Genomic DNA, 27,888 nt, shown 5'->3' with positions numbered 1-27,888 from the left:
TCTGGAGTCCTGCTCCCCAGTCCTGGTTCTTGTGCCCTGCCTCAAACACACTCATCCCCCAGAGAGAAATAGACACCGAGGAGAGAGGAGGTGTTGGTGTCGACTCAGTCCCTCCAGAGACTTAGCTGTAACCTGAGCACAGGTGTGGTTTGAGGTCACCCAAGGGTGTATGCCATCCCCTGGGCCGTGTAATGGGCCTTCTTTGGAACTGGCCACGAGCAGACTGTATCTTCTAAAACTACTCTTGGGCCAGTTAGAGGCTCAGCCTCCTCTATGCCAAGAATTCCACAGTGGTGCTGGTACCTTCACCAATTGCCCTTTCCAGCTACGAGCCCCTGGGGAAAGGCTGAGGGATATCCTGATTGAAGCCCCTGGAAAAGCAGCATCCGGGGCTGTATGACGGATGTTTTCCTGCTTCCTTTTGGTATGATGGCAGGGAGGGGCTGGGAAGGGAAAGGCTTCCCAGGTGGGTGGTTTTGATAACTCTCCTTCAGGAGGAAGTAGAGAGGAAGTCCTTTTCCTTTGTCCCCACTGACCTTAGTCCCCAGGCCCTCAGAAAGATCCCTGAAGGGTAGCTGACCCAGGCTTTCTCATTTCCCCCAGCGGGTTGACAGCAGTTCTGGGCTCCCTGGGAAGTAGGACTAGAGAACCCCAGTGTGAAGCCTGGCCCCTCCTGTCAGCTGCCTCAGAAGAACTAGGAGGTAAGGAGCTCAAATGAAGGCCACTGTGGCCCAGGATCAGTATGTGGGGGAGAGAGGAGCCTTACTTCTCAGGTTTGGGTTCTGGGCCCACCTCAGAGCCAGCCTCAGCTGTTACCGCATCCTGAGCAAATCTCAGAAGGCATTTAACACCTCTCTTTTCTCTTGACTTGGCCACAAGTGTTGAGTGAGGGAGGCAAATAGGAGTGTCAGGGCCTGAGGCTGAGGGAGGGTGCCTTCCACAGAATATGCGAGACAAGCCCCAGGGAGGTTGATAGGTACTGGAGCCTTTTGGGGGGACCTTAAGGGGGGTAATTCCGTTTCTTAATTTAAGACCCAGGAATCCTCATTTTTGACCAGTGTGCTTATATTAAAAAGTATGAATCATGAGCAACTAGTCATGCAGGAAACTTTATCCCCTGCCCACCCGCCCACGGAAAAGGCCAGTACTGAAAATGAACAGAACCCAGCAGGAAATAGGCGTAAGTGGAAAATGGGTGTAGAGAGCTGCAGCCTTATCTTTGGGTTGCCTTTGGAAGGGAAGGGCTCCCTCGACTCTGTTATTAGAACACAGAAGCCTGCCTTGAGGTATGGAAGACTGTCTCTGCCAATGAAACCAAACCACCTTTTGAAACTTTCCACTGGGGCCATCTTGCAGGTGGAGCCAGGAACTCAAGTCTCTGCCTGGTAACCCTTACACTTGGAGGGTGAGGGTGGGGGCAGGGCTGGAAAGCGAGGAAAAATTGCAGGAAATGGAGCATTTGGGGCCCCAAAGTTGTCAGGATCCACTGTGACTTAGTGTAAAGATGGATTGGGAGTCCCAGGCATTCTGACCTGTTAATATTTATGTGACTTTGAGCAGGTCTCTCATTTTATCTACAAAATGGGAAAAACAATACCTACTTTTACAGAAGTGGTCCTGAGGGTGGAAGGAAAGAAAATGTAGTGGAGGCAGGTTGCAAAGTCTACAGCACAGAACAAAAGTGAGGGGATCTGTGCATCAGGTCACCTTCACCTAGACACTGGGTGTAACTCTACTGGGGTCCCACTCTTCCTCTCCCTCAGTCTGCTGAGGCAGACAGCTGATTGCCCATCCCGTGCTGATAGTTAGCTGGCTTTCTCCTGATCTCCAGCGATCTCTTAAGGCCACAGCTTTTTCTCTAGTGGAAAGGAGCTGGGAAATGTGTCTGGCCAACGCGGGAGAAGGGGTCTTTATTTGCACCAGCAAAGATCTAGTTGGTATTGAATCCAACCTGGGTTGCCTCCCCAGTTATCTCTACTACTCTTCTGGTCTCCACTCTTCAGATGCCAAGTTTGAACCCAAAACGAAAGTTTCTGTCAGGACTGATTTATAGTCGAGATCTGCTGCAGGGGGCCCTAAAGCTTTCCTCCCCTGCTGCGCTGCAGGCGGTTTAAAGCAACCACCCATGCCTCCGGGCCGGTCTCGTCACCTCTGCCCTGGCCAGGAGGTGCAATCTGTCTCTGGGTGCTGGCCTCTCTGGGGTTCCTCTGTCCACCTTCCCAGTTCAAAGACACCCCAGCACCACCCAGGAGCCCAGAGCTACCCAGTTACTCCTAGGAGCGGCTGTGGGCGAAGACTGGCGGTTCTGAAGACGGTAGATCCTCTCCAGAGGGCTACCCTCATCCCCTTTCATCCGACTATCAGGACTCATGTCACTTGTTATTTAGCCTACCAGTGGCACCAGGAGTAATTCCCTGGGAGTAGGCTCTGGGCCAAAGGGGTAGAGGGTCGTCCCCGGGAGCTGGGCAAGGAGCGTTGCGCGGGTCCCTGTGCCTTAAGAGCGAAAAGCAAGAGCAGCGTGTCTCCGCTGACCTGGGTCTTCTTGACTGGGGAGGCCCGTGCAGTCTCGCAGGGGCCAGTGGGCGTTGGGGCCAAAAAGCAGACCACTCTGGCCTGCCCTGAGAAGAGGGGTTTCCCCTGCGCTCCTCTCTTGTACACTCAGCCCAAGGCCCCTCGGCCCCTTCCCGAGTCCGGCCGCCCAGCCCGCGGTGAGCCCGGGGAGACACTTCGGAAGGACCCGGTGAGTCCGCTTCCTCTAGACAATGCCCGGAGTCCATCATCCCCTGCCGCTCCTCCTGGCGCGGCGGCGCGTCCGTGACTCCCAGGCGCGGGGCGGCAGGACAGGGGCGGGATGGCGGACCGGGCGGGGGCGGGAAGCCGGGGCCGATGGGTCGCAGTCCCCTCCAGAGCTGGCCTTCGGGGCCAGCCCCCAATTCAACACCGCCCCCCGACTGACGTCAGGGGAGGGGCGGAGTAGCGGCCGTCAGAGAAAGAGCCGGCGCCCGCCGCGGTGGCCGGGGAGCCCGAGCTCAGGGGCGCCGAGTCGAGCTCTGACTGAGGGGCGGTAGCACAGGGGCCGCGGAGGAGGCGGGCGGGGGCGCCCCCGAGTCGGAGCCGAACTGAGGGCTGAGCCCGGGGATTCCAGCCGCGAGGAGAAGGTAAATGAGGCCCGGGCGGCGTGGGGTCGGAGCCGCGGGGTTCCGGGGCGCCCCTTTGTCCCCCGACTGGGGCAGGGGCCTCCTTATGCGCGAGGGACAGGATCTGGGGGTGCAGGGGAAGGCAGTGGGGGGACAGTTGTCTGCCCAAGATCCTTCCTGCGTCCCCGGCCAGGGGCTCGTAGTGGGGCAAGCAGTATCCACAGCCGGGGGTGCGGAGGCGCGGACTGCTCTGGGGGGCCGGGCTAAGAGGAGGGGTCCCTCCTGCTGTCGGGTCCGAGGCTGGCATCCTCTCCACGCCCCAGAGCTGCCCCCAGCTCTCCCACCCCCGACGGAAAGTTTGGGGCGGGCTTGGACCGAGGCCGATGTTGTGGGATCGGATTTCCCCGCCGTGGCCCCCTGCCCGTTCCGCCCGGGAGGCGGAGTGTCCTGGAAAGCCAGTTCCAGAGCTCAGCGGGCCGCCCAGTCCCCGACTGGAGCGCTCGCTCTGCGGCCGCCGTTCGGGGTGGGCAAGGGTGGGGGGCCACCGCTGGGACCCCACGCCCCTGCATTAAACCCAGGGTCGCCCCATCCCCGCTCTGGGAGAAGTTGGAGGTGGGGGCACCGCTGTGCGGGCACATCCGAGCGCGCAGCGGAGTCCCGCCCGGGCTGGGGTAAGGGGCAGAAGGAGGGCTAGCGGGTGTTGGGGGACTAGTAGGGTAAGCCAGTCCCCCGTCCCCGCCCTTCCCGCGTTGTGTCCTGGGCCGACAGGGGGCGTCCGCAGGCCAGGCTCCGCCACGCTCCGTGTGCCGCCGCTTTGTTTGCATTCAAATCCCCAACCTGGGGGAGGGGAGGAGGGGGCCCGGGGGTGCGGTCTTGGCGGGGGACCCTTTGTTTTGGGGTGAGCAGGTCCCCAACTTGTGTCTTTGTGCTTGGTCTTGGAGCCTGGTGCGGCGGAAATGAACACAGATGGCCTGGCCGGGCGGGGGGCGCGATTCCCGAGTGGGAAGGTTCGTCAGATCCTGCGTGGGGCCTCCCCGCAGTTTACTGGGAGTCGCCTCGCGCTACCTTCGCCTCCCAGCCCAGTCCCCTCTCCTGCCCCGCCTGAGGGCGCCACCGGGGGGATCCCCGATCAGACTAGTGCGGCTCCTGTCCCACTGTCCGCAGCCCGAGGGCCAGTGTCCCTCGGAGGCCGTTGAAGGAACGGTGGAGGCGCTGGTCACTTCCACGGCCATCCCATCCACTTCCTGCCTCCCTTCTTGGGCAACAAAGAGATCTCGGGAAGCTGAGCCCTTTCAGCCGCTGGCCTGCTTCAGCCCTTTTGGTGTAGAGCGGGGTTTCTGGCTCTGCCAGGCCATTGTCTGCGCTGGGGGAGGGGAAAGGCTGGGGCAGGACCCCCGCGCCTGATGCATCAAGTTCCCCCACCGCTAACCCACCACATATTCCCTCTCTGTTTAAGGGGGTTCACCTCCCAGAACTAGGTTTTGGGCTGGCTGGAGCTCCAGTAGGGTCAAGTCCTTGCTTCCAGAGGTTATTTTAAGAAACCATAGAATCTGTCAGGCCTGAGTGTGGGGGAGGGGTCCCCTTTTTATTCTTAAGTAACTTCCTGTTGAGGAGAGGGCCTGGGGGAGGGCCTGGAGGCCAGAGAAGGTTTTTTGGAGTGCCCACTCCCCCAGCTAACTCAGCTCCTCCCCTTCAGGGAGATCCCATGGTCCTTTGGAGGCACAGGGGCTGAGGCCAGGTATGAGAGGGGACTAGACCTTTGCCCCAGGGATGGGGCAAGGGGGATTGGTGGGCTTCTGGGGAGGCCTGATCAGGTCATCTGTCCTGTCAGTACCTCCTGGCATGGGTCTGTGTGGGCCCCCTTCCGGTCTGTTTACTCTGGCTGCAATTCTGACCCTTTTCTTTTCCCCCAGCAGGGCAGTTGGCCTGGAACTTAGAGCCGGGGTGTGTGCCATGGCCCCACACTGGGCTGTCTGGCTGCTGGCAGTGGGGCTGTGGGGCCTGGGCATTGGGGCCGAGGTGTGGTGGAACCTAGTGCCCCGGAAGACAGTATCTTCTGGGGGTGAGTGTCTGGATTTGGAGCAAACAGAGGGGCCAGGAGGAGCTGCTGGGGGAAGGGAGATAGTAAGGAGTTGCCACTTAGAATGTGCCAGCTTTATTCTGCCGTCAGTCAGGCTCAAGGCTTACCGATGCATGTGACCCAGCTTTCTAAGAAGTGTAACTGAGTGGCCCCCAGGAACTTAGAACTGGTAGTCCAGCTCAGGACCTGGGCTATCCCCTGCCTCTGATCCTTAGGACCAGGCAGCCCTGGTTATGCAAGGGAGAGGGACCACTGTGCATCACTCCCCATGCCTCACTCCTGAAATTGTCATGGCCACTGAGAATCTAGTGAGAGAAACCTGAGCCAGCATAAGCATAAAGCCAAGGGTGCCCCCCACCCAAGTCTTTCTAGCTCTCTGCCCCTAGGATCCTCCTTATCAACTTTAATAAACCCCCCCTCCCCCTGCTGCCCTGATACTCTTGCCATCTGGTGGCCCTCGATGGGTATGTATGAGCACATGCTCATGGGGAGGATAGTGGACCTTACAGCCCTTACTGTGCACATACACACACCTGTATGAAGAGGTGATGTCAGGTGTTTGTATTGTCTGCACTCTGGGGACCTGCGATGAGCTCACCTCCATAGGCTAATGAATTCCTCCCTGATCAACCTGTGTCTGGGCCCAAAGACTAAGCTGGTTTAGGGGAACCCTGAGGACAGGTCAGCAGCTATTTTAGGATCCAACATAGGGATCCCGTGACTATATATGAAATGTAGTGCCCTGCGTGGTGAGTGGCAACAAGGCTTCCCAGGCTTCAGTGCCATCCCTGGTTCCAGCCTCCAGTTTCCCCTACCTGCTTGTACCAGTGGCCAGCTGTGCTGGTATATCTGGCAATCGATCTGTCTGGGTGGAGTGGAACGCTCACAACTTGTGTATGTCCTGCCCTGCTGGGTCAGGGGCTGGGGTTTGGCTGGAATCTGATGTGGGCAGTAGGCAGCAGAGCAAAGGAAGAAGAGGCAACTAAGGAAGCTGGGAAGGAAAATGCCCAGCTCTGCAGCCAGAGTTGCTGTTGACCCTGAGAGTCAGAGCCATAAGTCTGATGGCTTCCTCTGGCCGGAAGCTGTGGCTGAGATATCCTTCCTTCCTTCTCACAGCTCAGATTTGCCTCCTCCCAAGCTGGGAAAGGCCAAAGAGGCTCGCAGGAGCTATCATCAGGCAGCAATTCAGCAAATGCCCTTTATTGCCAATCAGGGGGCTGGGCTACATTGCTTGTAGGGTGCTATCCCTAATGCGCAGAATAAGAACAAGTAGGCCCAGGAGATTGTTGTATAGAATAGTGATTTTCAACCTTTTTCATCTTATGGCACGCATAAACTAATTACTGAAATTCTTTGGCACACTAAAAAATATATTTTTAGCTGATCTTTCAAAAAATAAGTAATTTTGATTCATTCACACTGACGGCTGTTGTTGGCAGTTGTCATTTTTTTTACTTGACAGTCTAAGGGAAAAGAAGTCAGTGCCCCTGACTATATAGTCGGGTATTATGCTGGTTGAAAATCTCTGGTATAGTGGAAGGCTGATTCAGGGTGGGGAGGGGACTGCCTGGAGCTCTAGTAAGGCCTGCCCATCCATAGCATGCTCACTTCCATTTTGTCCCTGCAGAGCTGGCCACAGTCGTGCGGCGGTTCTCCCAAACGGGTATTCAGGACTTCCTGACGCTGACCCTGACTGAGCAGACTGGGCTCCTGTATGTGGGGGCCCGGGAGGCCCTGTTTGCCTTTAGCGTGGAGGCTCTGGAGCTGCAAGGAGTGGTGAGAGGTGGGGGAGCGGGAGGTACACAGGCGGGTGATAGGCAGGACCTCAGGGGCTCCTCTTGGTCAGGCTGCTGCTCAGCCCTGCTGGCCCACCCCATATCCTCCCCCTTGGAAATCTTGTTGGGTCTGCAAGGCAGCCTTGGCAGAGTGTGAGAGTTGCCTTCCCATCTGCAGCACATACTGGGTTCTGCTGCTGTGGGGCTATTTGGGGCCTATGTCCTCTACCGAAATAAGATCCTGGGGAGCGGGGACCATGTACTACCACTTGGTGTCCTCACATGTCTGCCACAGTCTGTACCTATGATGTTGCTGATGTGCCCTCTCCCTGTTTCCAGATCTCTTGGGAGGCTCCCGTGGAGAAGAAGACCGAGTGCATCCAGAAAGGGAAGAATAACCGGGTGGGTGCTTGGGACAAACCTAGAGAGGTGTGGGGGCGGGCAGGACCCTTTGCCTTGCCTCCCCTGATCTCGGTCCTTGTGACCCCATTTTCAGGCCCTCGTCTTTTAATTGGATCCATTTTTCTCCACAGACGGAGTGTTTCAACTTCATTCGCTTTCTACAGCCATACAATGCATCCCACCTGTACGTGTGTGGTACCTATGCCTTCCAACCCAAGTGCACCTATATCGTGAGTCTGCGCTCTCCCTTTGCTCTCCTTGCACTGCTCTGGACACCAGGTCTTCTGCATCTCACTCTATCTTCCTTGCCCCAGGATATGGTCACCTTCACCTTGGAGCGTGGAGCCTTTGAGGATGGGAAGGGGAGATGCCCCTATGACCCAGCTAAGGGCCACGCTGGCCTCCTTGTGGGTAAGTGGCCTACCCCGCTGTAGGTTGGGTTTTCCCTCCAGGACTTGTTCCCATCCAGTAGTATGTGGCCTGAGTGTACCTTCACCTCTCTCTGGCCTGGTTGACCCTCTGTCTCCGTAGATGGCGAGCTGTACTCGGCCACACTCAACAACTTCCTGGGCACAGAGCCCGTTATTCTGCGTAACATGGGACCCCATCACCCAGTGAAGACAGAGTACCTGGCCTTCTGGCTCAATGGTGAGTCCTGAGGAGCTGGCATGGGGACTGGGGAAGCTTTGGGGGAGAAGGCACCACTAGGGCCTCACTAAGCCTCTTCCCCTTCCCTCAGAACCTCATTTTGTTGGCTCTGCCTATGTCCCGGAGAGCGTCGGGAGCTTCACGGGGGATGACGACAAGGTCTACTTCTTCTTCAGTGAGCGGGCGTTGGAGTACGACTGCTACATGGAGCAGGTGGTGGCCCGCGTGGCCCGAGTCTGCAAGGTACAGAAGTCTGTGGCTGTGAGCGCTGGGATCCCTGCTGGCTGGGCAGGGCTGACTGCCAATGTCCCTTTGTCATCTGCCAGGGAGACATGGGGGGTGCGCGGACCCTGCAGAAGAAGTGGACCACGTTTCTGAAGGCACAGTTGGTCTGCTCAGCCCCCAATCGCCACCTCTACCTCAACCAGCTACAGGCACTGCACACCCTGCAGGATGCCTCCTGGCACAACACCACCTTCTTTGCGGTTTTTCGGGCACGATGGTGAGCTGGGTGGGGAGGACCAGGTCTTCAGGTTAGGGGTGGTTTATGGTATAGGTCTATGGGCAAGTCCAGCTGGGCAGTTTTCTGAAAGCCAAGGAGGATGTTGGGCATCTGCCCCCAGTGGCACTTTAGAGCTGCCATTACATTGTGTGTGCCCATAACTACTTTGTGTTGGACCCTGCCTTTCCCCTACATGCCCTGAACTGGGGTAAAGAGGGCACCAACCCTGACCCTTGGGGTGCCTCCCTTGCTGTGAACAGGGGCGATGTGGACCTGTCAGCAGTTTGTGAGTACCAGTTAGAAGAGATCCAGAGGGTGTTCGAGGGTCCCTACAAGGAATACCGGGAGCAATCCCAGAAGTGGGGCCGCTATACTGACCCAGTACCCAGCCCACGACCGGGCTCGGTGAGTTGTCCAGGGAGGGGTGTGCTGCTGCCCTTCTCCACAGTGCCATTCCCATAGGCTGACCGCTGTCTCTCAACCTCAACCCCCAGTGCATCAACAACTGGCACCGTTACCATGGCTATACCAGTTCTTTGGAGCTGCCCGACAACACCCTCAACTTCATCAAAAAACACCCGCTGATGGAAGAGAAGGTGAGGCCTCTCTGGGGCCGGCCCCTTCTTGTAAAGAAGGACACCAACTTCACCCACCTGGTGGCTGACCGGGTCACGGGGCTTGATGGAGCCTCCTATACAGTGCTGTTCATTGGCACAGGTAGGCACGTGGCCACGCAGGCATGGCTGCCGGAAGCTGGCTGAAGGCCTGTGTGCCTAGAAAGGGTGCTCTGGGGATGCCCCCAGGGCCCTGTGCCCTCCTTGATATCTGTCCTTCTCCCACCTTTCAGGAGATGGCTGGCTGCTTAAGGCTGTGAGCCTGGGGCCCTGGGTCCACCTGGTCGAGGAGCTGCAGGTGTTTGACCAGGAGCCGGTGAAAAGTTTGGTCCTGTCCAGGAGCAAGGTAATAATCAGGCCCCACCCACAGCTGTTCCTCTACCTTTCCTCGTCTTGTGCTTGGCTCCTTCAGGGCTGGGGAGGCGCTCAAGCACACCTTGCTTAGTTAGCTTGGGGCGAGTTCCAGGAAATCAGAGTCCTAATGGATCCTGTGCTCTGTAAGCCTTGTTTACAGCCAGGTTTTGTGTGGCTGCATTGCCCCCTCACATTCCCAACCCCCATGTCTTCCCACTTCCTTGAGGTGCTACTGGCATCTTACCGTTTTTTTTTTTTTTTTTGCCTGTTGCGGCACCCTAAACTTTCACGTGCTCACCTTTTACCAACTATTGTGGCTTAAATTGTTCCCCAGAACATGGAATAATAGCAGATTGGCAATCACTTTGCAAACAGGAAAACACCTTATGCCCTGCCGGTACTATTGTGAAGGCTGACGGGCCTCGCAGAAAACATACTTCCCGCACTATTTATTATACTGTACTGAAGCTGTGCGTGGGTGCGATTAGACTCAGCCCCACAGGGCGGCTATTCCTCTCTAATAAGGTCACGTCTAAAAAGGTGCTTAGGATGGCACCTGGCTTGTAGTAAGCCCTCCATAGGTTCTTTGGTCCTTAGATTTCCATGCTTGGTTCTCCTTTTGGCCTCTTTTGCCCTGTGCTGCGCCCCCAGCATCCCAGCTGTGCCCAGGCTGTGTCCTGGTCTGGCTGACCTTCCTCTGCCCACTGCTTCTCTTGTAGAAGCTGCTGTTTGCTGGTTCCCGCTCACAGCTGGTTCAGCTGCCCCTGGCCGACTGCGTGAAGTACCGCTCCTGCGCAGACTGCATCCTCGCTCGGGACCCATACTGTGCCTGGAGCATCAATACCAGCCGCTGTGTGGCTGTGGGTGGCCACTCTGGGTGAGCAGGGCTCTGCTCCATTTGGGATCAGGAGGGGAAGGCAGGTGGTTGGAGTGGGGACGATGATGGATCCTGCTTCCCCATCCAGATCCCTGCTGATCCAGCAAGTGACAGTCTCAGACACCTCTGGCATCTGTAACTTCCGTGGCACTAAGAAAGGTGAGCTGTCTTTTGTCCTCTTCCCAGTGGGATTGGTCCTGGGCCAGAGCTGGAGCGCCTGTACCTCCCCTTGACCCTGGGTTTCCTGCACTAACTCTGGACTCTCTCCTTTCCCGGCCGCTGCAGTCAGGCTCACGCCCAAAAACATCACAGTGGTGGCTGGCACAGACCTGGTGCTGCCCTGCCGCCTGTCTTCCAACCTCGCCCATGCCCGATGGACCTTTGGGGGCCGGGACCTGCCTGCAGAACAGCCTGGCTCTTTCCTCTATGATGCTCGACTACAGGCCCTGGTCGTGATGTCTGCCCAGCCTCGCCACGCGGGGGCCTACCACTGCTTTTCGGAGGAGCAGGGGGCACGCCTGGCTGCTGAAGGCTACCTGGTTGCTGTGGTGGCAGGCCCTTCATTGACCCTGGAGGCCCGGGCACCACTGGAAAACCTGGGGCTCGTGTGGCTGGCTGTGGTGGCCCTGGGGGCCGTGTGCCTGGTGCTGCTGCTGCTTGTTTTGTCACTGCGTCGTCGGCTGAGGGAGGAGCTGGAGAAAGGTGCCAAGGCAGCGGAGAGAACCCTGGTGTACCCTCTGGAGCTTCCCAAGGAACCCACCAGGCCCCCCTTCCGCCCTGGCCCTGAGACTGAGGAGAAACTCTGGGACCCTGTTGGCTACTACTACTCAGATGGCTCCCTCAAGATTGTGCCTGGACACGCTCGGTGCCAGCCTGGGGCTGGGCCTCCTTCCCCACCTCCTGGCATCCCTGGCCAGCCCCTGCCATCCCCAACTCGGCTTCATCTGGGGGGTGGGCGGAACTCAAATGCCAATGGTTATGTGCGCTTACAGCTAGGTGGGGAGGACCATGGCGAGGGGCTTGGGCACCCTCTGCCTGAGCTGGCGGACGAACTAAGGCGCAAACTCCATCAGCGCCAGCCCCTGCCAGACTCCAACCCCGAGGAGTCCTCGGTATGAGGAACCACCACCACGTTGGTGGGGCAGCCTAGGAGCTGTGGCTCCTACTTTTGCACAGGCACCAGCTACCTCAGGGACATGGCGTGGGCACCTGCTCTACTGGGACAGACCCTGCCCAGCACCTGCCCGCCCATGAGGACCTGCTCTGCTCAGCACGGGCACTGCCACTTGGTGTGGCTCACCAAGGCACCAGCCACCCAGAAGGCGTCTTCCTCCTCTCTGTGAGGGGCTGTGAATCACAGACATGTGGGACCCCAGCAGCCAAAACTTCAAGACAGAAGTTGGAGATGTGGGTGTGTGTGTGTGTGCGTGTGCGTGCATGCGTGCGCACGTGGTTGTGTGTTTTTGTGTGACAGTCTTCCTGTTTCTGTGGAGTCTTCCCTTGGCCTGGGGTCCTCCTGGTGAGTCATTGGAGCTATAAAGGGGAAGGGGTGGATCACTTTGCTTCTCTTACCCCCAGCTGTCCCCTGGGAGGGGCAGGGATGTACATATGGGGGTGGGCTGGGCAGGTTGCTGTACCCCTGGCAGGGGAGTGCAGGGCTCTGGAGTGGGCCTAGTCCTGCTCCTAGGGTTGTGAAAGTTTTCAGGGTTCAGGGGAGGGAGTGGAGCCTCCTGTGTTTGGGGGAAAGGGTGGGAGGGGCCTCCCACTTGGCCCTGGGGTTCAGTGATATTTTATACTTGTCCTCCTGTACAGGGCTGGGAGAGGTGTGAGGGGAGGGAGAGAAGGTGGGCATGCTACAGATAGGGCATATCCTCTCTCTCAGCCCTGGAGGAGGGCTCCTAACTATAACTTATTGTGTCCCCACGTATTTATTTGTTGTAAATATTTGAGTATTTTTTATATTGACAAATAAAATGGAGAAAATAAAACTGACTGGAATGAGACATTTGGGCTAAGGCCTGGGTGCCAAGAGGAAAGGCTCCCTGTGGCTGAGGCATGTTGGACCACCCCATCTCCCCACAGCCCTGGGGCAGCTCCCCTTCCCTAGGAGGGGCAGCCCAGGCTCCAGTGTTTTCCCACAGCGCTGGCTCTGGGGCTGGGAACCAGGCCAGGGCCAAGGCCTGTTGGGAGCCAGCTTTGGCTTCTGGCCAAAGGGAGAAGTCAGGGAATTGGGAGTCAAAGCAGGAGAGGAAGCGACTTCCCAGAACTCTGGGAAGGGGAAGTGGGAGTGAGGGTGGAAGGAGGGGAACTTCCTGGAAACCGCCGAAGGTTGTGCGCACTGGCTGTGACTGGGGCTCCCAAGGATCTTAGCGGGAGGAAAGGTTATTTTCAGCCTTTACTCCCAGGAATGCTTTAGCTTCACGGGACATGACACGACCCAGGTCACCTAGTGTACACCAAGCCACTGTCCTTTGGAAGGAGTGGTACAGGGCGCAGATATTTATAATTAAAAAAGGAACCAGCCTGGATTGTGTAAATTGCCCACAGACAGGCTGTGCAAGTGAAGTGTCCTGTACACGTGACTGGTCTGGGGGTCTGCTGTGGCCAGTAGAGGCTGCAGTCCTGGGTGTCCTAGGCGCTCACTGTGGGATGGGGTGGGTCCACACAACCCAAGGCCCTTTTCTCGCTCGGTTTACCGTTGCCCTTGGTGGCACTTGGCTCCCATGGGCTTTCAAGAAATTAGGCCGATCCCTGGCCGCTGTGGTTCAGTCGTTTGAGCGCCGGATCTGCGAACCGAAAGGTCGCCGTTGGATTCCCGGTCAGGGCACACACACACAAAAATACAGGCCCTAGTGGACCAGAAGAGCTGGAGGAGGGTGTCCTGAGGCCTTTGAAGTGGCTGCGGTGAGCTGTCTTCCTGGGGCTGGGTCGTTGCGGGGAAGGTGGGGAAGGACCTGCAGGCGTCTCCTCCCTGCCCTGGGAGCCCAAGGGACGAGGAGACAGGCCCCTGGAGGACTGGCTCTGACGAACGACACACAAGTGTCCCGCCTCGCGCCCACCCCTCTGCGGGCTCCCTGCCTGGGCAGTTGGTCCTGGGTCTTAGGCGCCGCAGCCTCTGCTGAGCCTGGGGCGCCCCCTTGCGGCCATCCCGAGAGGGTCGCGCAGCCTGGGTCCCGCCCCGCCGCCCGATTGGCTCTCGCGTGAGAGCCGGGCGCCTGATTGGACGTAGGGACCACGGACGCCGTCTGGTCAGGTGCCGCGGACGGCCAGGCGGTGCCTTCCCTACAGGCCGGTGGTGCCGTGGCGGGCATGGCGGCTACCCGTCCCTGTGTGGACGATCCCTGCTGCACTCACTCGGGGGTGCGGCAGACGCTGGACGAGATGGATTTCGAGAGGGGTGAGACAGACGCGGAGCCGGAGGCGACCCGAAGTGGCGGTCGGCGGCTCGCGGGCCTGGCACGAGCTCTGCCACTGGAAACGCCGACCGGCACGCAGGGAGGGAAGCTGGGCTGCTTGTGTGTCAGAGCCGGGCCCCTGGGGAATCTGCGCCCAGGAGGCGGATGGAGCTGCGGGGCAGGCAGCCGCCCTGTGCGGGGAACTGACGTTTCTGAGCCTCTGTGTAGGCCGTGTGTGTGTTATTCACAGCCACGGTGGTCCTCGAGGGCTGGCGATGGTCTCCTTACCCGTGGAGCCCAGAGGAGTAACACTTTTCGCACCTGCCTTCTTTCCTCTGCCTCTCCACTGTTCCTTAACGGATCTGAGTGGTAGGTCTCAGCTGGGACAGTTCTGCCCGCTGGCAATGTCTAGGGACATTTCGGTGGTTACATCTGGGAGGGTGCTACAGGGCCTCTAGTAGGTAGAGATCAGGAATACTGCATGCAGCCCACAAGGCACAGGACAGCTCTGTATAATGGAATTATCGGGCCCACATTGTCCTATGCAAAGAAGGGCCCTTTCCCCTCCAGGTTACTCTGATACGTCAGCTTGCTTTCATCAGAGCAATTTTTACAATCTGACATTACGGGCACATCTCACAGATATTGCAGGTTTGATTCCAGACCACTGTAAAAAGGGAGTTTCTCAATAAAGCGAATTGTAATCTCTTTATTGTGGAAGGGCCTTCCCTTCAATCTGTAAAATATACAACATCTGTGAGGTGCAATAAGGTGAAGTGCAATACAAGGAGGTGTGCCTGTGTTTTGTTTGCGTGTTCATTTATTATCTATTTTGCACACAGGGAAAATATCCTTATATTTTTTATCGTGTGGATATTTTTTCTTTATATCTTCCTTCTGGGTTCATTTTTTTTTTTCCTGAAGTATATCCTTTAATAATTTTTTTCAGTGAGCATGCTTCCCTACTACACGCACACGCCTGTGCACACACACACACTCACACAGTTGAAGGGTGGCTTAGCTGGTATAACAGTCTAGGCTGACAGTTATTTTTTCCCCCTCAGTCCTTTGGAAATATTCCTTTATTCTCTTTACCTGCTGCTGCTGCTAAGAATTCTGACAATCTGATTATAATTCTTTAGTAGGTGAGAATTTTTTCTTTTTGGTAACTTTAATTCTTTTTCTTTTAAATATTTTGTTTATTTATTTTTAGAGAGAGGGGAAGGGAGGGAGAAAGAGAGGGAGAGAAACCTCCATGTGAGAGAGAAATATCAATTGGGTGTCTCTTGTACATACCCCAAAGGGGGACCAGATGCAGAATACAGGCATGTGCTTTGACCAGGAATTGAATTAGTGACCTTTTGATTTGCTGGATGATGCCCAACCAACTGAGTCCCACCAGCCAGGGCTTTTTTTATTCTTGATGCTCAGTAATTTCACCATGCCAGATTTTTTTTTGTTAATCCTCTTTGGGATGTAATGTGGTTTTTCATCTGAGAATTCATTGTTGTCTTTATTTCAGGATAATTCTCAGGTGCTACCTCTTAAAACATTTCCTTTCTGCCACTCTATCCAGTTTTTGTGTTAATTTTTAAACCTGTGTTAGACCTATTTTGGTACGTTCTGTCTTTGTGTTTCTTTACCCCTTTAATATTTTTCTTTTTACCATTCCTCATTCTGGGTGATTTTGAAATCATTAATTCTCTTTTCAGCTGGGTCTGCAGTACTGTTGAATTATATATTGTTGTTTTATTTTAATGATTCCACTTTTTATATAGTGACTTCTAGTTTCTTTTTTTTTTAAGATTTTATTTATTTATTTTTAAAGAGAGGGGAAGGGAGGGAGAAAGAGAGGGAGAGAAACATCAGTGTGTGGTTGCCTCTTGCATGCCCCCAACTGGGGACCTGGCCCGCAACCCAGGCATGTGCCCTGGTTGGGAATCAAACTGGCGACCCCTTGGTTCACAGACTGCCATTCAATCCACTGAGCCATACCAGCCAGGTCTAATGGGCCACTTTTTAAAAATTAATTTATATTTTTTATTCTTACCCAAGGACATGTTTATTGATTTCAGAGACAAGGGAAGGGAGGAAGAGAGAGGGAGAGAAACATCGATGTGAGAGAGAAACATCAGTCAGTTGCCTCCTGTATGCACCCCAATCAGGAACTGATTCTGCAACCCATGCATGTGCCCTGACCAGGAATCAAACCCATAATCCTATGGGACATTGCTCCAACCAAGTGAGCCACACTGGCCAGGGCTTATGAGGCATTTTTAAAAGTTGCCTCTGCCTGGCTCTTACAGGGTTCACTTGTCTGGATCAGTTTTATGACAGATTCTTAGAGTAGGGGATTTGCTTCCAAGGCTAATGTAGGTAGATATAAGTCCCATACCACCGAGTTGCATAGGTCAGGGCATCTGATTTTTTAGTTTTTTCTGCCTTTACTCTCTTCTCACACCTATTCAAATGGTGCTGTTTCTCATTTCTTTTAGGTTTCTGTTCAAATGTTACCTTGTCAGAGATGCCATCCCTGACCACCGCCAATACCCCTTCTCTGCTTTAATTTTCTTCATAGCACTAAGCAACATCTGACTTATTTCATGTATGTGCATGTGTATAAGTTCCATAAGTCAAAAATTGGGGGAGAGGGTTTTTTTCTCAGCTGACCCTTAGTACTCAGACTAGTGCCAGATGTATGGTAAGCATTCAGTAAATATTTTCTGAAAGAGTAAAGGGCCTGGGCACGGTGGCTTGCTTCCTGCTGCTACTTAGGGTAGGAGAGCAGAGATTTTTCAGTCCCAGTTTATCCGTGATGTGCTACCTCCTGGCTTTGTGCACAGAGTCTTATCTAGTTCCCTGCCACACATGTGGCTTGCAGTTTTTGCTCCAGACTCTGGTTACACATAGGAACCAGAGCCCCTGAGGTGTATGTCTAGTTCTGAGGATTCTGAATCTTACAGTGCAGTGCTTACTCACCACTTTGGCTGTGGTTTTCACCTTGTTCTGTTTGAAGTGGTACCTGGCAGTGTCCTTTTCTTGTTTTTGAATTTAACTGTATTCAAACATTTCATTTTATTATTTTTTTAATGAAGAAGCTTAGTGTTTTATTATTAAACTTTCTTGTTTTCCTGCAAGGCTGCTGCTTCACTGTACAAAAGTAGCACTAGCAAACTTAATATATTGTGAAATTAAGATGGCATTGTTCATCATCTGACACTGTAACAACTAACAAAAACTTTAAGCCACTGCCAGTTATTTCCCATGGAAAGTTAGTTATGTTTTTGACCCAAATCTAGAGACTAATGTAAACAAATTACAATATTATATAAGGCTTAAGATAGCAATGTTATCCTTGAAATACATAATTTTTATAACTATATTTCACCATAGATAATTTCAGAAATTCTGAGTATTATAACTGTCGCCTAGCCCCAAAATCATAGGGTGTTGTAAAAAAAGTTGCAAATTGTGTTTATCTGCAAAGAAAGTTAAGGGGTATTTTACTCCAGTAGCATGATTGTAGTTTCTTTTTCCATTGGAATGACTAAAAGTTGCTGTTTTAAAACTTCTGTCCACCGCTATTTAAGACAACTATGCTAGATTAAGTTGTTTCATACTACTTTATTTTCACTCCAAGAGATTTATGTATTTGTCATATGCTTCTTCATTCATTAGTTCATCTAGTTCCAAAGGGTTATTCTGTGTCATCTTGATCAGCCAACCATCTTTGTAACAAGCTTTGTTGACAAGTCCTGAATTTTCTGCAAGAGCTTTATTAATTTCAGTTACTTCTCCTGTTAGAGGAAAATAGAGTTCACTAGCCACTTTCACACTTTCCAAAGAATCAAACTCATCCTGTTTGTTCAATTTTGTACCAGTTTCAGGCAGATTATAGTAAACAACATCTCCCAAAGCTTCCTGTACAAAACTTCTGATTCCCACTGTTCCAGTACAATTTTCTGTTGTTACCCATTCCTATTTCTCTGTGAATTTACACACTGAGAAGCAGATTTGGGGCCTGAGTGCAGTGCCCAGGTAGCACGGGGCATAGGCTGCAGGCCACGGCTTACATGCTCTGTGCTTCTCGGAGCTCTGTGCTCCTCAAACATTTTGAACATTACCCAACATTCGTGTGTTTGAAGTGGGGAGAAGGGATTTCTGTGTCTGCCTGGTCTTCCTGCCCTGGTCAACAAGCTCATTGTCTGGTTCACAGCTATGTCGCCAGCACCTAGGACAATCCTTGGCACATAGGAAGTGCTCAGTTAATATTTGTTGAATGAATATTAACTAGGCACCCATTTCTCACCGGTTTTCTGGATGAAAAAAAGGTCACGAGGTAAAGGAAACATTAAAATCCTCAGTACTGAGGATTCAGTACTTTGGTTGTCTTTCCACAGGAATCTGGTCAGCAGCCCTGAATGGAGACCTGGGCCGAGTGAAGTATTTAATTCAGCAGGCAGTGGACCCTAGTCAGCCGGATTTGGCTGGCTACACCGCTCTGGTGAGTTGGGAGGAACTTGGGGTCACAGCTTGGGGACCCCTGCTCTCTGAGAGAGATTGAAGTTTACCTTTGCCTTCTCCCTTCCTTTCTTCCCTCCCAGCAGGGTTTCTCTCTCTCTATTTTAAGATTGTATTTATATTTAGAGAGAGGGGAAGGGAATGATAAAGAGAGGAGAGAAACATCAATGTGTGAGAGATACATTGATCAGTTGCCTCTCGTACGCCCCCAGCCGAGGACCTAGCTGGTAACCCAGGCCTGTGCCCTGACGGGGAATCGAACTGTTGACCTTTCACTTTTTGGGAAGATGCCTAACCCACTGAGCCACAGCAGGCAGGGCAGGGTTTCTCTTTTAAGTGTTATGTGACCTTGGTTTTTTAATTAGTATAAGAGCTTTACATTACTCATTTAATTTGATTTTCATAACACCCATGTGAGGTAGAAATAATTGAGGAAACTGATGCCAGACATGAAGACATTTGTCCAGGTCACACAGCTGATGGAAGTAGCCCCCTGGAGGATCCAGGGCCAATTGCTGTCCCCCACCCCCAAAGTCACCTGCCCAATTCTGCTGTCTGATCTCAGTCTCTGTTCCTGCAGCACTATGCCAGCCGCAATGGGCACTACGCGGTATGCCAGTTCCTGCTGGAAAATGGGGCCAAGTGTGATGCCCAGACACATGGGGGTGCCACTGCCCTGCACCGGGCCAGCTACTGTGGGCACACGGAGATTGCACGGCTTCTGCTCTCACATGGGTCCAACCCCAGGCTGGTGGATGATGATGGCATGACTAGTCTACATAAGGTATGCCTCCTCTCCCGCTACAAAAACCTGTTCTTTGTCATTATAAAAGGCACAGTGTGTTCACTGTAGGAAACATGGGGGAAACAGAAAAGTGTAAAGTAGAACACAAAAATCATCTGTAATCTCACTGTTCACTTTCATCACTTTAGGATTAATGTGTAATTTTTCAGCATTTTTCCTGTGCATGTAAATTGGAATTAAATGTAGTGTCATTTTAATTGTTTTTCCTTTAGTGACATGTCTGAATGCTTTTCTACATAATTGTTCCTTGAAACAGAAAGTTACACCTACTCTCACCTGTTCCTAAAGTCCACTCTCCATGCTATAGCTAGACAAATCATTTCATTAAACTTCTGACTAGAAATACCTACACAGGGCAGACAGTTTGAGGACTATAAGATAGTGTACTGTGAAAATGAAACTTCCTTCAACCCCTGACCCTAGTCCCTCAGTCTTCTAGATCCCTCTCTTAAAGCATAATTTTTACCCATTTTTTCTTTTAAATTATATTTTATTGATTATGCTATTACAGTTGTCCCAATTTTTGCCCATTTGCCGCCCCCCCCACCCCACCCCCAGCGTTCCCCACTCCCTCAGGCAATCCCCACCACTTTGTTCCTGTCCTTGGGTCAGGCATATAAGTTTTTTGGCTTCTCTATTCCCTATACTATACTTTACATCCCCATGACTATTCTGTAACTATTTGTACTTCTTAATCCCCTCACCTCTTCACCCATGCCCCCAAACCCTGTCCCATCTGGCAACCATCAAAATGCTCTGTATCCATGATTCTGTCTCTGTTCTCCTTGCTTATTTAGATTTTTTAGATTCAGTTGTTGGTATGTATGTATTTATCGCCATTTTATTGTTCATAGTTTTGATCTTTTTCTTTTTTTTAAATAAGTCCCTTTAACATTTTGTATAATAATGGTTTGGTGATGGTGATCCTTTAGTTTTTATTGTCTGGGAAGCTCTTTATCTACACTTCCATTCTAAATGGTAGCTTTGTTGGGTAGAACAATCTTGGCTGTAGGTCCCTGCTCTTCATAACTTTGAATACTTCTTGCCAATTCCTTCTAGCCTGCAAAGTTTCTTTTGAGAAATTAGCTGATAGTCTTATGGGAACTCCCCTGTAGGTAACTAACTTCGTTTCTCTTGCTGCTTTTAAGGATCTCTTTATCTTTAAACTTCGGCATTTTAATTATGATGTGTCTTAGTGCTGGCCTGCTTGTGTTCATCTGTTTAGGACTCTGTGCTTCCTGGACTTCACCAAATTAGGAAAGTTTTCTTTTATTATTTTTATAAACAGGTTACCAATTTCTTGTTCTTTCTCTTCTCCTTCTGGTACCCCTATGATGTGAATGTCGGTACACTGAAAGTTGTCCCAGAGGCTCCTTACACTATCCTTGGTTTAAAAAATTTTTTTTTCTTCTTGTTCTGATTGGTTGCTTTTTTGTTTCCTTATGTTCCATAGCATTGCTTTGATTGTTAGCTTCATCCATTCTACTCTTCATTCCCTCTAAATTGTTCTTTTATTTCCATTAGTATATCCTTAGTTTCTGCCTGGCTATTTTTTAGGCTGTTGAGGTCCTCACTAAGTTCCTTGAGCATCCATATAAACAGTGTTTTGAATTGTGCATCTGATAAATTGCTCATTTCCATTTTATTTAGTTCTTTTTTCTGGAGTTTTGATCTGCTCTTTCATTCGGGGCATATTTCTTTGTTGCCTCCTTTCGGCAGCATCCTTGTGTTTGTTTCTGTGTATTCGGTAGAGCTGCTATGAATCCCTGTCTTGATAGCGTGACCTAATGTAGAAACTGTCCTGTGGGATCCAGTGGCACAGCCTCCACTCTCACCCAAGCTGGGTACTCGAGGTGTGCCCTCTGTGTGGGCTGAGGACACCTTTCTTTTGTAGTTCAGCCTTGATTGCTGTTGGCAGATCAATGGGAGGGATTTACTCATGCCAGTCAGCTGCAAGGACTGGCTGTGACCACTGACCACCAACCTCCACCCTCCATGGAGGATCAGCTGTGCAGGGGCAGGGTGGTGGTGCTCTGACGTGGTCTGTAGTTGTCCACTGGGTGTGCAGGCTCTGGGGTTTCCCAGGTGCTGTAGGCCAGGGTCACCCCCACCTGTGTTCTATCCAGGGCCACCCAGGATGAGCTACAAAGCAACCTGCAGATGGCTGCTACTTGTGCTGGGCATGGAGATTCCCAGGTGAAGCCAAACTGTGATCCAAAGCTGGTTGCTGCTAGTGCCAGGCGCGGGGCTGTTTAGCCAGAGGTATGTGGGCTGGGGGCTCGTTGACGCTGGTTGTTGCTTGTTTGAGAGGAATTAGGAAGATGTGAAGCCTGAGCCGAGACCAGCCATTAAGAGGCACTGAGTGGGAATCCAGTAGTTCCTTTCACCAACTCAAACCCCACTGGTTTTGACAGCCAGAAGTCATGGGGACTTATGTTTCTGGCACTGGAACCCCGGGCTGGGGGCCTGGTGTGGGGCCGTGACTCTTTGCTCCAGAGATATCCCTCCTGAATTTTTATCTTCCACACATGGATGTGGGACCAGTCTGTTCTGCATCTCTGCATCTTCTACCAGTCTGGATGGATGTGGTTTCTTTAGTTCTGTAGTTGTGTGACTTACATTCAACTAGATTTCAGATGGTTCTGTGTGATGGTTATTTGTAGTTTACTGGTAATCTTGATGGGGTTGTGCTAGGAGGTGAGCTGTATTTACATATCCTCCATCTTGACTGGAAGTGCTCTACCTATTTTTTATGCATCTTGGAGAAGTGGTTTATGCAAATTTATTGGATAGGTATGTAAATTTATTACTTTCTTGTTCCCACCTGATTTTCCCCAAGAGCGATGATTTTATTTTTAAAAATTTTTAAGTATATTTTATTGATTATGTTGTTACAGTAGTTTCAATTTTTTCCCCTTTGCTCCCCTCTGCCCAGTACCCACCTTCCCTCCAGCAATCCCACCCCCGCTTAGTTCATGTCCATGGGTTGTGCATATACGTTCTTTGGCTTCACCCTTTCCTATATTATTCTTAACTTCCCCTTGTCTATGTTGTATTTATCAATTATGCTTCTTAATCCCTGTACCATTTCCCCATTTATCCCCTTCCCCCTCCCAGCTGATAACCCTCCAAATGATCCCCATACCTATGATTCTGTTCCTATTCTGGTTTGCTTAGTTGGATTTTGTTCTTATTTTTTAGATTCAGTTGTTGATAGTTGTGAGTTTGTTGTCATTTTAATGTTCATAACATTGATCTTTTCTTAAGTAACTCCCTTTGACATTTTGTGTAATAATAGCTTGGTGATGATGAACTCCTTTAGCTTTACCTTGTCTGGGAATCACTTTATCTGCCCTTCCATTCTAAATGATAGCTTTGCTGGATAGAGTAATCCTGGTTGTAGGTCCTTGCTTTTCATCACCTTGAATACTTCTTGCCAGTCCCTTCTTGCCTGCAGTTTCTTTTGAGAAATCAGCTATTAGTCTTATAGGCACCCCTTTGTAGGTAACTCTCTGCTTTTCTCTTGCTGCTTTTAAGATTCTCTCTTTATCTTTCACCATTGGCATATTAATTATGATATGTCTTGGTGTGGTCCTCTTTGGGTTTAGCTTGTTTGGGACTTTCTATGCTTCCTGGACTTGTATGTCTATTTCCTTCACCAAATATGGGGAGTTTTCCTTCATTATTTTCTCACATAAGCTTTCAATTTCTTGCTCTTCCTCTTTTCCTTCTGGCACCCCTGTGGTTTGGATGTTGGCACATTTAAAGGTGTCCCAGAGGTTCCTAAGCCTCTCCTCATTTTTTTCAATTCTTGTTTCCTCATTCTGTACTGGTTGACTGTTTTCCTCCTTATGTTCCAAATCATTGATTTGGACCCCAGTTTCCTTCCCTTCACCATTGGTTTTGTGTGGATTTTTTCTTCGTTTCATTTAGCATAGCTTTCACTTCTTCCCTTATGCGTTTCCCATACTTAAGCATAGCTGTCAAGTTTATGAGCATCTTTATCACCAGTGTTTTGAACTCTTCATCTGTTAGGTTGGCTGTCTCCTCATTGCTTAGTTCTCCTACTGGAACCTTGATCCATTCCCCCTTTTGGGCCATACTTCTCTGTCTCCTGATCTTGACAGGCTCCTGTGTTTGTTTGCCTCTGTGTCTTAAGTAGAGCTGTCGCTCCTATTACATTGTAAGGGGCAGAGCCTTAGGTTTTCTCGTCAGTAGAGGGTGACCTGTTTCACCAAGTTGTGGTGCTGTATGTTGGGGAGGGGTCTGAGAGGGAACAATGCCGCTTGCTCAGCACTCGCTCCTTTTCCAGGCACTTCTCCCACTTTGTATGGGACTGGCGCCTCTCTAGTTGTTTCCCTGGCCATTGTTTCCAGGATGGGTAGGTCTGCGGATGTTCTAGGACTGTGGGGGCCCTTTAAACAAGCGGACTCTGCTGAGAGACTGGCAGTTTTTGCCTCCACCTCAACCTCCACTGGTTTGCAGTCAGAAGCAATGAGGCTTTATTGTCCCTGGTGTTGGAACCGTGAGCTTTGTGGTCCGGTCTGGTGCTGGGAGTGCTCTCCAGATGTCCCTCTTGACTTTTTTAAATGTTTGACTGCACTTTCTGTTGGCCTGCCACTACTGCCGCCACCACACCATGTCCTTTCCGCCCCGGCTCTGCCCCTCCTACCAGTCTGGATGAGTATTTCTTCTTTATACCTTTGTTGGACTTACATGCATCTCAATTTTCTGGAACTTCTGGTTGTCTCTAGCTTTGAGGTAGTTGTATTCCTTCTTAGTTGTGCAGGGAGATGCAGCATGTCTGTCTCAGCCTCCATCTTGGCCTGAAGTCCATGCTTTATGTTTTGATTTTGCTTTGTGTATTTTCTAACTACTTGTGGTTTTTGTTGAGTTTGGTACTTTTGTCTATCTTAGTAGCTTTTTAAATGGCTCATTTGCTGTGTTTATTAAATATTTGCCTTTATCTGTAGATTTTTTTCCTTTCTCGTATTTCCTTTTTTGCTTAGATAAGACCCTTTAACATTTCTTATAAAGCTGGTTCAGTGATGATGAACATAAGTTTTTGCTTGTCCAGGAAACTATCTCTCCTTCAATTCTGAATGATAGCCTTGCCTAGTAAAGTCTTCTAGGTTGTAGGTGCCTTTCTTTTAGCACTTTAAATATGTCCTGTCACTTGCTTCCTTCTGGACTGTACAGTTTCTACTGAGCAATCACTAGATAGCCTTCTGGGGTTTCCCATTTATACAAGTTGTTTGCCTTTTGTTGCCTTTACTACTGTCTCTTTATTTTTAACTTTTGCTGTTTTAATTACAGTATATCTTGGTGTGGGTCTTTTTGGATTCATTTTGTTTGGAACTCTTTGTGCTTCCTGGACCTGGATATCTGTTTTCTTTCCCAGGTTAGGAAAGTTTGCTCCTTTCTTTCTCATTGTGGGAACCATATAATGTGAATGCTTGTGTGCTTGATATTTTCCCTGAGGTCCCTTAAACTATTCTCATTTTTTTTAAATTATTTTTTTCTCTTTGTTGTTCTGATTGGTTGATTTCCACTAGTCTGATTTCCAGGCTGCTGATCTACTTTTCTGTATTAGCTGACCTGATGTTGATTCCTTCTAATGTATTTTTTATTTCAGTTATTGTATTCTTCAGGTCTGCTTGGTTCTTTTCCTTTTTTAAAAAAAGATTTTATTTGTTTATTTTTAGAGAGAGGGGAAGGGAGAGAGGAAGAGAGGGATAGAAACATCAATGTGAGAGAGAAACATTGATTGGCTGCCTTTTGCATGTGCCCTGACCAGGAATCGAAGCAGCGACCTTTCACTTTGCAGAACAATGCCCAACCAACTGAGCTACACCTGTCAGGGCTGCTTGGTTCTTTATTATTCTCTTTGTTGAAGGTCTTCTAAGTTCCTCTATTTTACTCTGAAGTTTGGTGAGCATACTTATAACCATTTCTTTGAATTCTTTATCAGGTCGATTACTTACCTGGTTTCATTAAGATTTTTTTCTGGGGATTTTCTTTTTCCATCACTTGAGAGATATTCCTTCATGTTCTCATTTTGTTTGATGTTCTAATTTATATAATTAGACAAAATAGCTGTCTTTTCTAGTCTTGAAAAAGTGGCCTTATGGAGAAGTAACCTCTGTGTAGGCTGTGTGTGCTAGGTGGTTTTGACAGGTTATTGGAGCCAGGCAGCCACTTATAGTACCCCACACTATAAGCAGCTCCAGGTGGGGAGGCCAGGTGCTTGTGGGAATGCCGTGTTGATCCTGCTTGCTCCCTTGGTGCAGAACTGAAGTGGGCTCTGGGTGGTGTGGTTGGGAACGCACTGCAGTGACCTTGCATGTAGGCCAGAGTACCTGGATAGAGTTCCTGCCTGCCCTGTGGAGGTAGAGTGAAATGCAGACAATGGTGTTCACTGGCACTGTGACCCTGGGGAATTCCCACAGATCTTGGAGGGCTCCCAGTGTTTCCCAGCCCTCTCCATACGGTTTCTCTTTGTCATTTGTTGTGCAGACACTGTTCAGCTGCCCTCAGTTGTATCTTATGAGGAATTGCTCTCCCTACATGTGGCATGTATTTCAGTGTGCTCACAGGAAGGGGTGAGTTCAACATCTTCCTACGCCATTGCCATCTTAGACCTCTCATTGTTTCTTTAAAAAATAAACTACTTGCTCCCTGGCTGTTGTGGCTCATTTGGTTGGAGCATCGTCCTAGAGACTGAAAGATCATGGATCTGATTCCCTGTCAGAGAACATACCTAGGTTGCAGGTTTGATCTGTGGTCAGGGTGCATATGAGAGGGCAGTTGGTCAGTGTTTCTCTCTTACATCAGTATTTCTCTCTCTCTCTCCCTTCCTTACTCTGTAAAAGCAATGAAATAATGTCCTTGGGTGAGACTAAAGAAAGATAATAATAATTTTAAATGTTGACTTTAAATAAATAAATAAATAAATAAATAAATAAACTATTTGCAAACATTGATTTCTTTGTTTGCCCTTGTTTTGGTTTTGGTAAAAAATTACTGGGAGTGCATTTCACAGTTGCTCACATACTGCCTCAATTGAGGCAACAGAATTTAGAATCTGGGTTTCTAATTATCAAGACCTGCTAAAAAGGATTTGGATTCAAATTTGAGATGATGGTTGCTACTAATATTAATTTTGATACCTCTCAAAAGCCCCTGTAGTATCGGTTTGTCTCTTGGAAGTAGGGAAGATAGTAGAATAACAGTTGTTAAGAGTTCAGACTTCGAGGTCGGCTAGACCTGCTTTAGAATCCCCCAGCTACCACACTAGCTTTGTGACCTTAGGCAAGTCACTTAACTTTTATAAGCCTCAGTTTCTTCATATTTGTAATGAGAATAACGATAGTTCCCACCTCTGATGGTTATTGTGAAAGTTAGATAATTTATGTAAATCACTTAACTGTTATTTTTTGGAGATAGGTTAGAATTTGATATCCAGATTGGGATCATCTATTTCAAAGGAGAAGAGGAGAAAGCTGGGAACCTGGGCCCATTTTTCTCTGCTCATCTGAAAGCTCCCAGAGGGCAGGGGCCATGTCTGATGTCTCTTGTGCTCATGGTGTCCAGCACCCTATAGATGATTGGAATGTTTGTACGACACTGAGAAACTCAAGGTTCTATACTTGTCTTTAGTGTGCAGCCTGGACAAAGAAGAATGGCCACTGAACAAAGAACACAAGGACCAAAAATTCAAGCTAACTGCCAGAATGTCACTAGAGTCCTCCACCCATCTGTATGCAAGTCATGGGATTTGATAGGAATTAGGAGAAGTCTTCTCAAATAGCCAGTGTCTCCATTTCCATGAGGACCAACAGAACCCCAGAAGTAGAGCAAGAAAGAGCAGGACCCAGTAAGGGTGTGACTTTTGATTCAGGCTGCTTTCTCCACAGGCTGCTGAGAAGGGTCACATGGACATCTGCTCCCTCCTGTTGCAACACAGCCCAGCCTTAAAAGCTGTCCGGGATCGGAAGGCACGACTAGCATGTGACCTGCTGCCCCGCAACAGTGGCCTGCAGAACCTGCTGGCCAGCTGAGTCACCACCCTTCTGTCTCAGGCTGCCGTGCAAGGATGCATAGACTGTCTCCGAGCCCCAGCTCTGGTCAGCATCCATGCTGCACGGTGGGAAACCGAGGCCTGAAGACCCAGGAAGAGCCCAGTTTGGGCCACTGAAATGAGGGAGTAGATTTGGGGGCTGCAAGGGCTTAAGTCTAGACAGGTGATCCTATTTTAAATTAATTCACGTGCAAACATTATTATAGCCTTAAATAAAAATAAAGTTATAGCCTTACCTCATCCCATGCCCAAAATTAAATTTCAAGTAGATTAAAGACCTAAATTGAAAAACAAAAAACTATGTAAATATTAGAAGAAACCATGGAATATATAACAAATTAAAAGCTTCTGACTGGCCTAGGTACTTTTCTGTCCCTGTTTCCTCACCTGTAAGATGAGAATGATTATAATAGGGCCCACCTCAAGTCACTGTGGGGATTAGAAGCTTGAATATATGGGGAGGCCCTGGAGAGAGTTCCGGGCATGTTGCAAGCAATATATTAGAACACCCACTTCCTCAAAACCTGATCAGCATGTTCTTACGCCATAATTTCATTTATTTTAATAATTGATATCTTTAAAAGTAATATTGCTTTGTTGTATTTTGAATTGCTGATTACTAATGAAGTTGACACCTGTCTGTTGTGCACTTCCTGTCCATATCCTTTGCCCATTAAAAATTTTTTATTTTTTATTGA

At 50.2% G+C, this 27,888-nt stretch overlaps 2 protein-coding genes across 5 annotated transcripts; both read left to right on the top strand.

Annotated features, from left to right (window-relative positions):
• Positions 1–602: 602 nt before the first annotated feature.
• On the top strand, positions 603–12,377 carry SEMA4C (semaphorin 4C). Of its 4 annotated transcripts, none has more exons than XM_090281850.1 (15): positions 603–701; positions 5,051–5,199; positions 6,845–6,993; positions 7,332–7,394; positions 7,526–7,624; positions 7,709–7,805; positions 7,926–8,042; positions 8,134–8,285; positions 8,369–8,544; positions 8,805–8,949; positions 9,039–9,261; positions 9,392–9,504; positions 10,232–10,389; positions 10,478–10,548; positions 10,675–12,377. In XM_090281850.1, the coding sequence occupies exons 2-15, from the start codon at positions 5,091–5,093 to the stop codon at positions 11,505–11,507; spliced, it is 2,505 nt and encodes an 834-aa protein (XP_090137976.1). In that variant the 5' UTR covers positions 603–701; positions 5,051–5,090; the 3' UTR covers positions 11,508–12,377. The 4 variants fall into 4 exon arrangements, with proteins under 4 accessions (XP_090137976.1, XP_090137975.1, XP_090137974.1 ...); XM_090281849.1 differs by lacking the exon at positions 603–701 and adding an exon at positions 2,980–3,158 and having other exon boundaries at positions 5,054–5,199; XM_090281848.1 differs by lacking the exon at positions 603–701 and adding an exon at positions 2,980–3,158.
• Positions 12,378–13,628: 1,251 nt separating this feature from the next.
• ANKRD39 (ankyrin repeat domain 39) lies at positions 13,629–27,888 on the top strand. Its single transcript, XM_090280361.1, has 4 exons — positions 13,629–13,786; positions 18,185–18,288; positions 18,886–19,089; positions 27,027–27,888. The coding sequence occupies exons 1-4, from the start codon at positions 13,699–13,701 to the stop codon at positions 27,168–27,170; spliced, it is 540 nt and encodes a 179-aa protein (XP_090136487.1). The 5' UTR covers positions 13,629–13,698; the 3' UTR covers positions 27,171–27,888.

Source organism: Furipterus horrens, unplaced genomic scaffold (genome assembly GCF_987537825.1).
Source record: "Furipterus horrens unplaced genomic scaffold, mFurHor1.1.pri manual_scaffold_6, whole genome shotgun sequence".
Taxonomy (NCBI): Eukaryota; Metazoa; Chordata; class Mammalia; order Chiroptera; family Furipteridae; genus Furipterus; species Furipterus horrens.
The sequence above is the reverse complement of the archived record's forward strand: the minus strand, read 5'-3'. Positions and strand labels throughout refer to the sequence as shown.

Coding starts and splice junctions, on each gene's coding strand:
- SEMA4C (XM_090281850.1), top strand. CDS start 5,091: ATGGCCCCACACTGGGCTGTCTGGCTGCTGGCAGTGGGGCTGTGGGGC. Junction 7,625..7,708: donor AACCCAAGTGCACCTATATC/GTGAGTCTGCGC, acceptor TCCTTGCCCCAG/GATATGGTCACCTTCACCTT. Junction 8,545..8,804: donor GCGGTTTTTCGGGCACGATG/GTGAGCTGGGTG, acceptor TGCTGTGAACAG/GGGCGATGTGGACCTGTCAG.
- ANKRD39 (XM_090280361.1), top strand. CDS start 13,699: ATGGCGGCTACCCGTCCCTGTGTGGACGATCCCTGCTGCACTCACTCG. Junction 13,787..18,184: donor CGAGATGGATTTCGAGAGGG/GTGAGACAGACG, acceptor GTCTTTCCACAG/GAATCTGGTCAGCAGCCCTG. Junction 18,289..18,885: donor TGGCTGGCTACACCGCTCTG/GTGAGTTGGGAG, acceptor CTGTTCCTGCAG/CACTATGCCAGCCGCAATGG.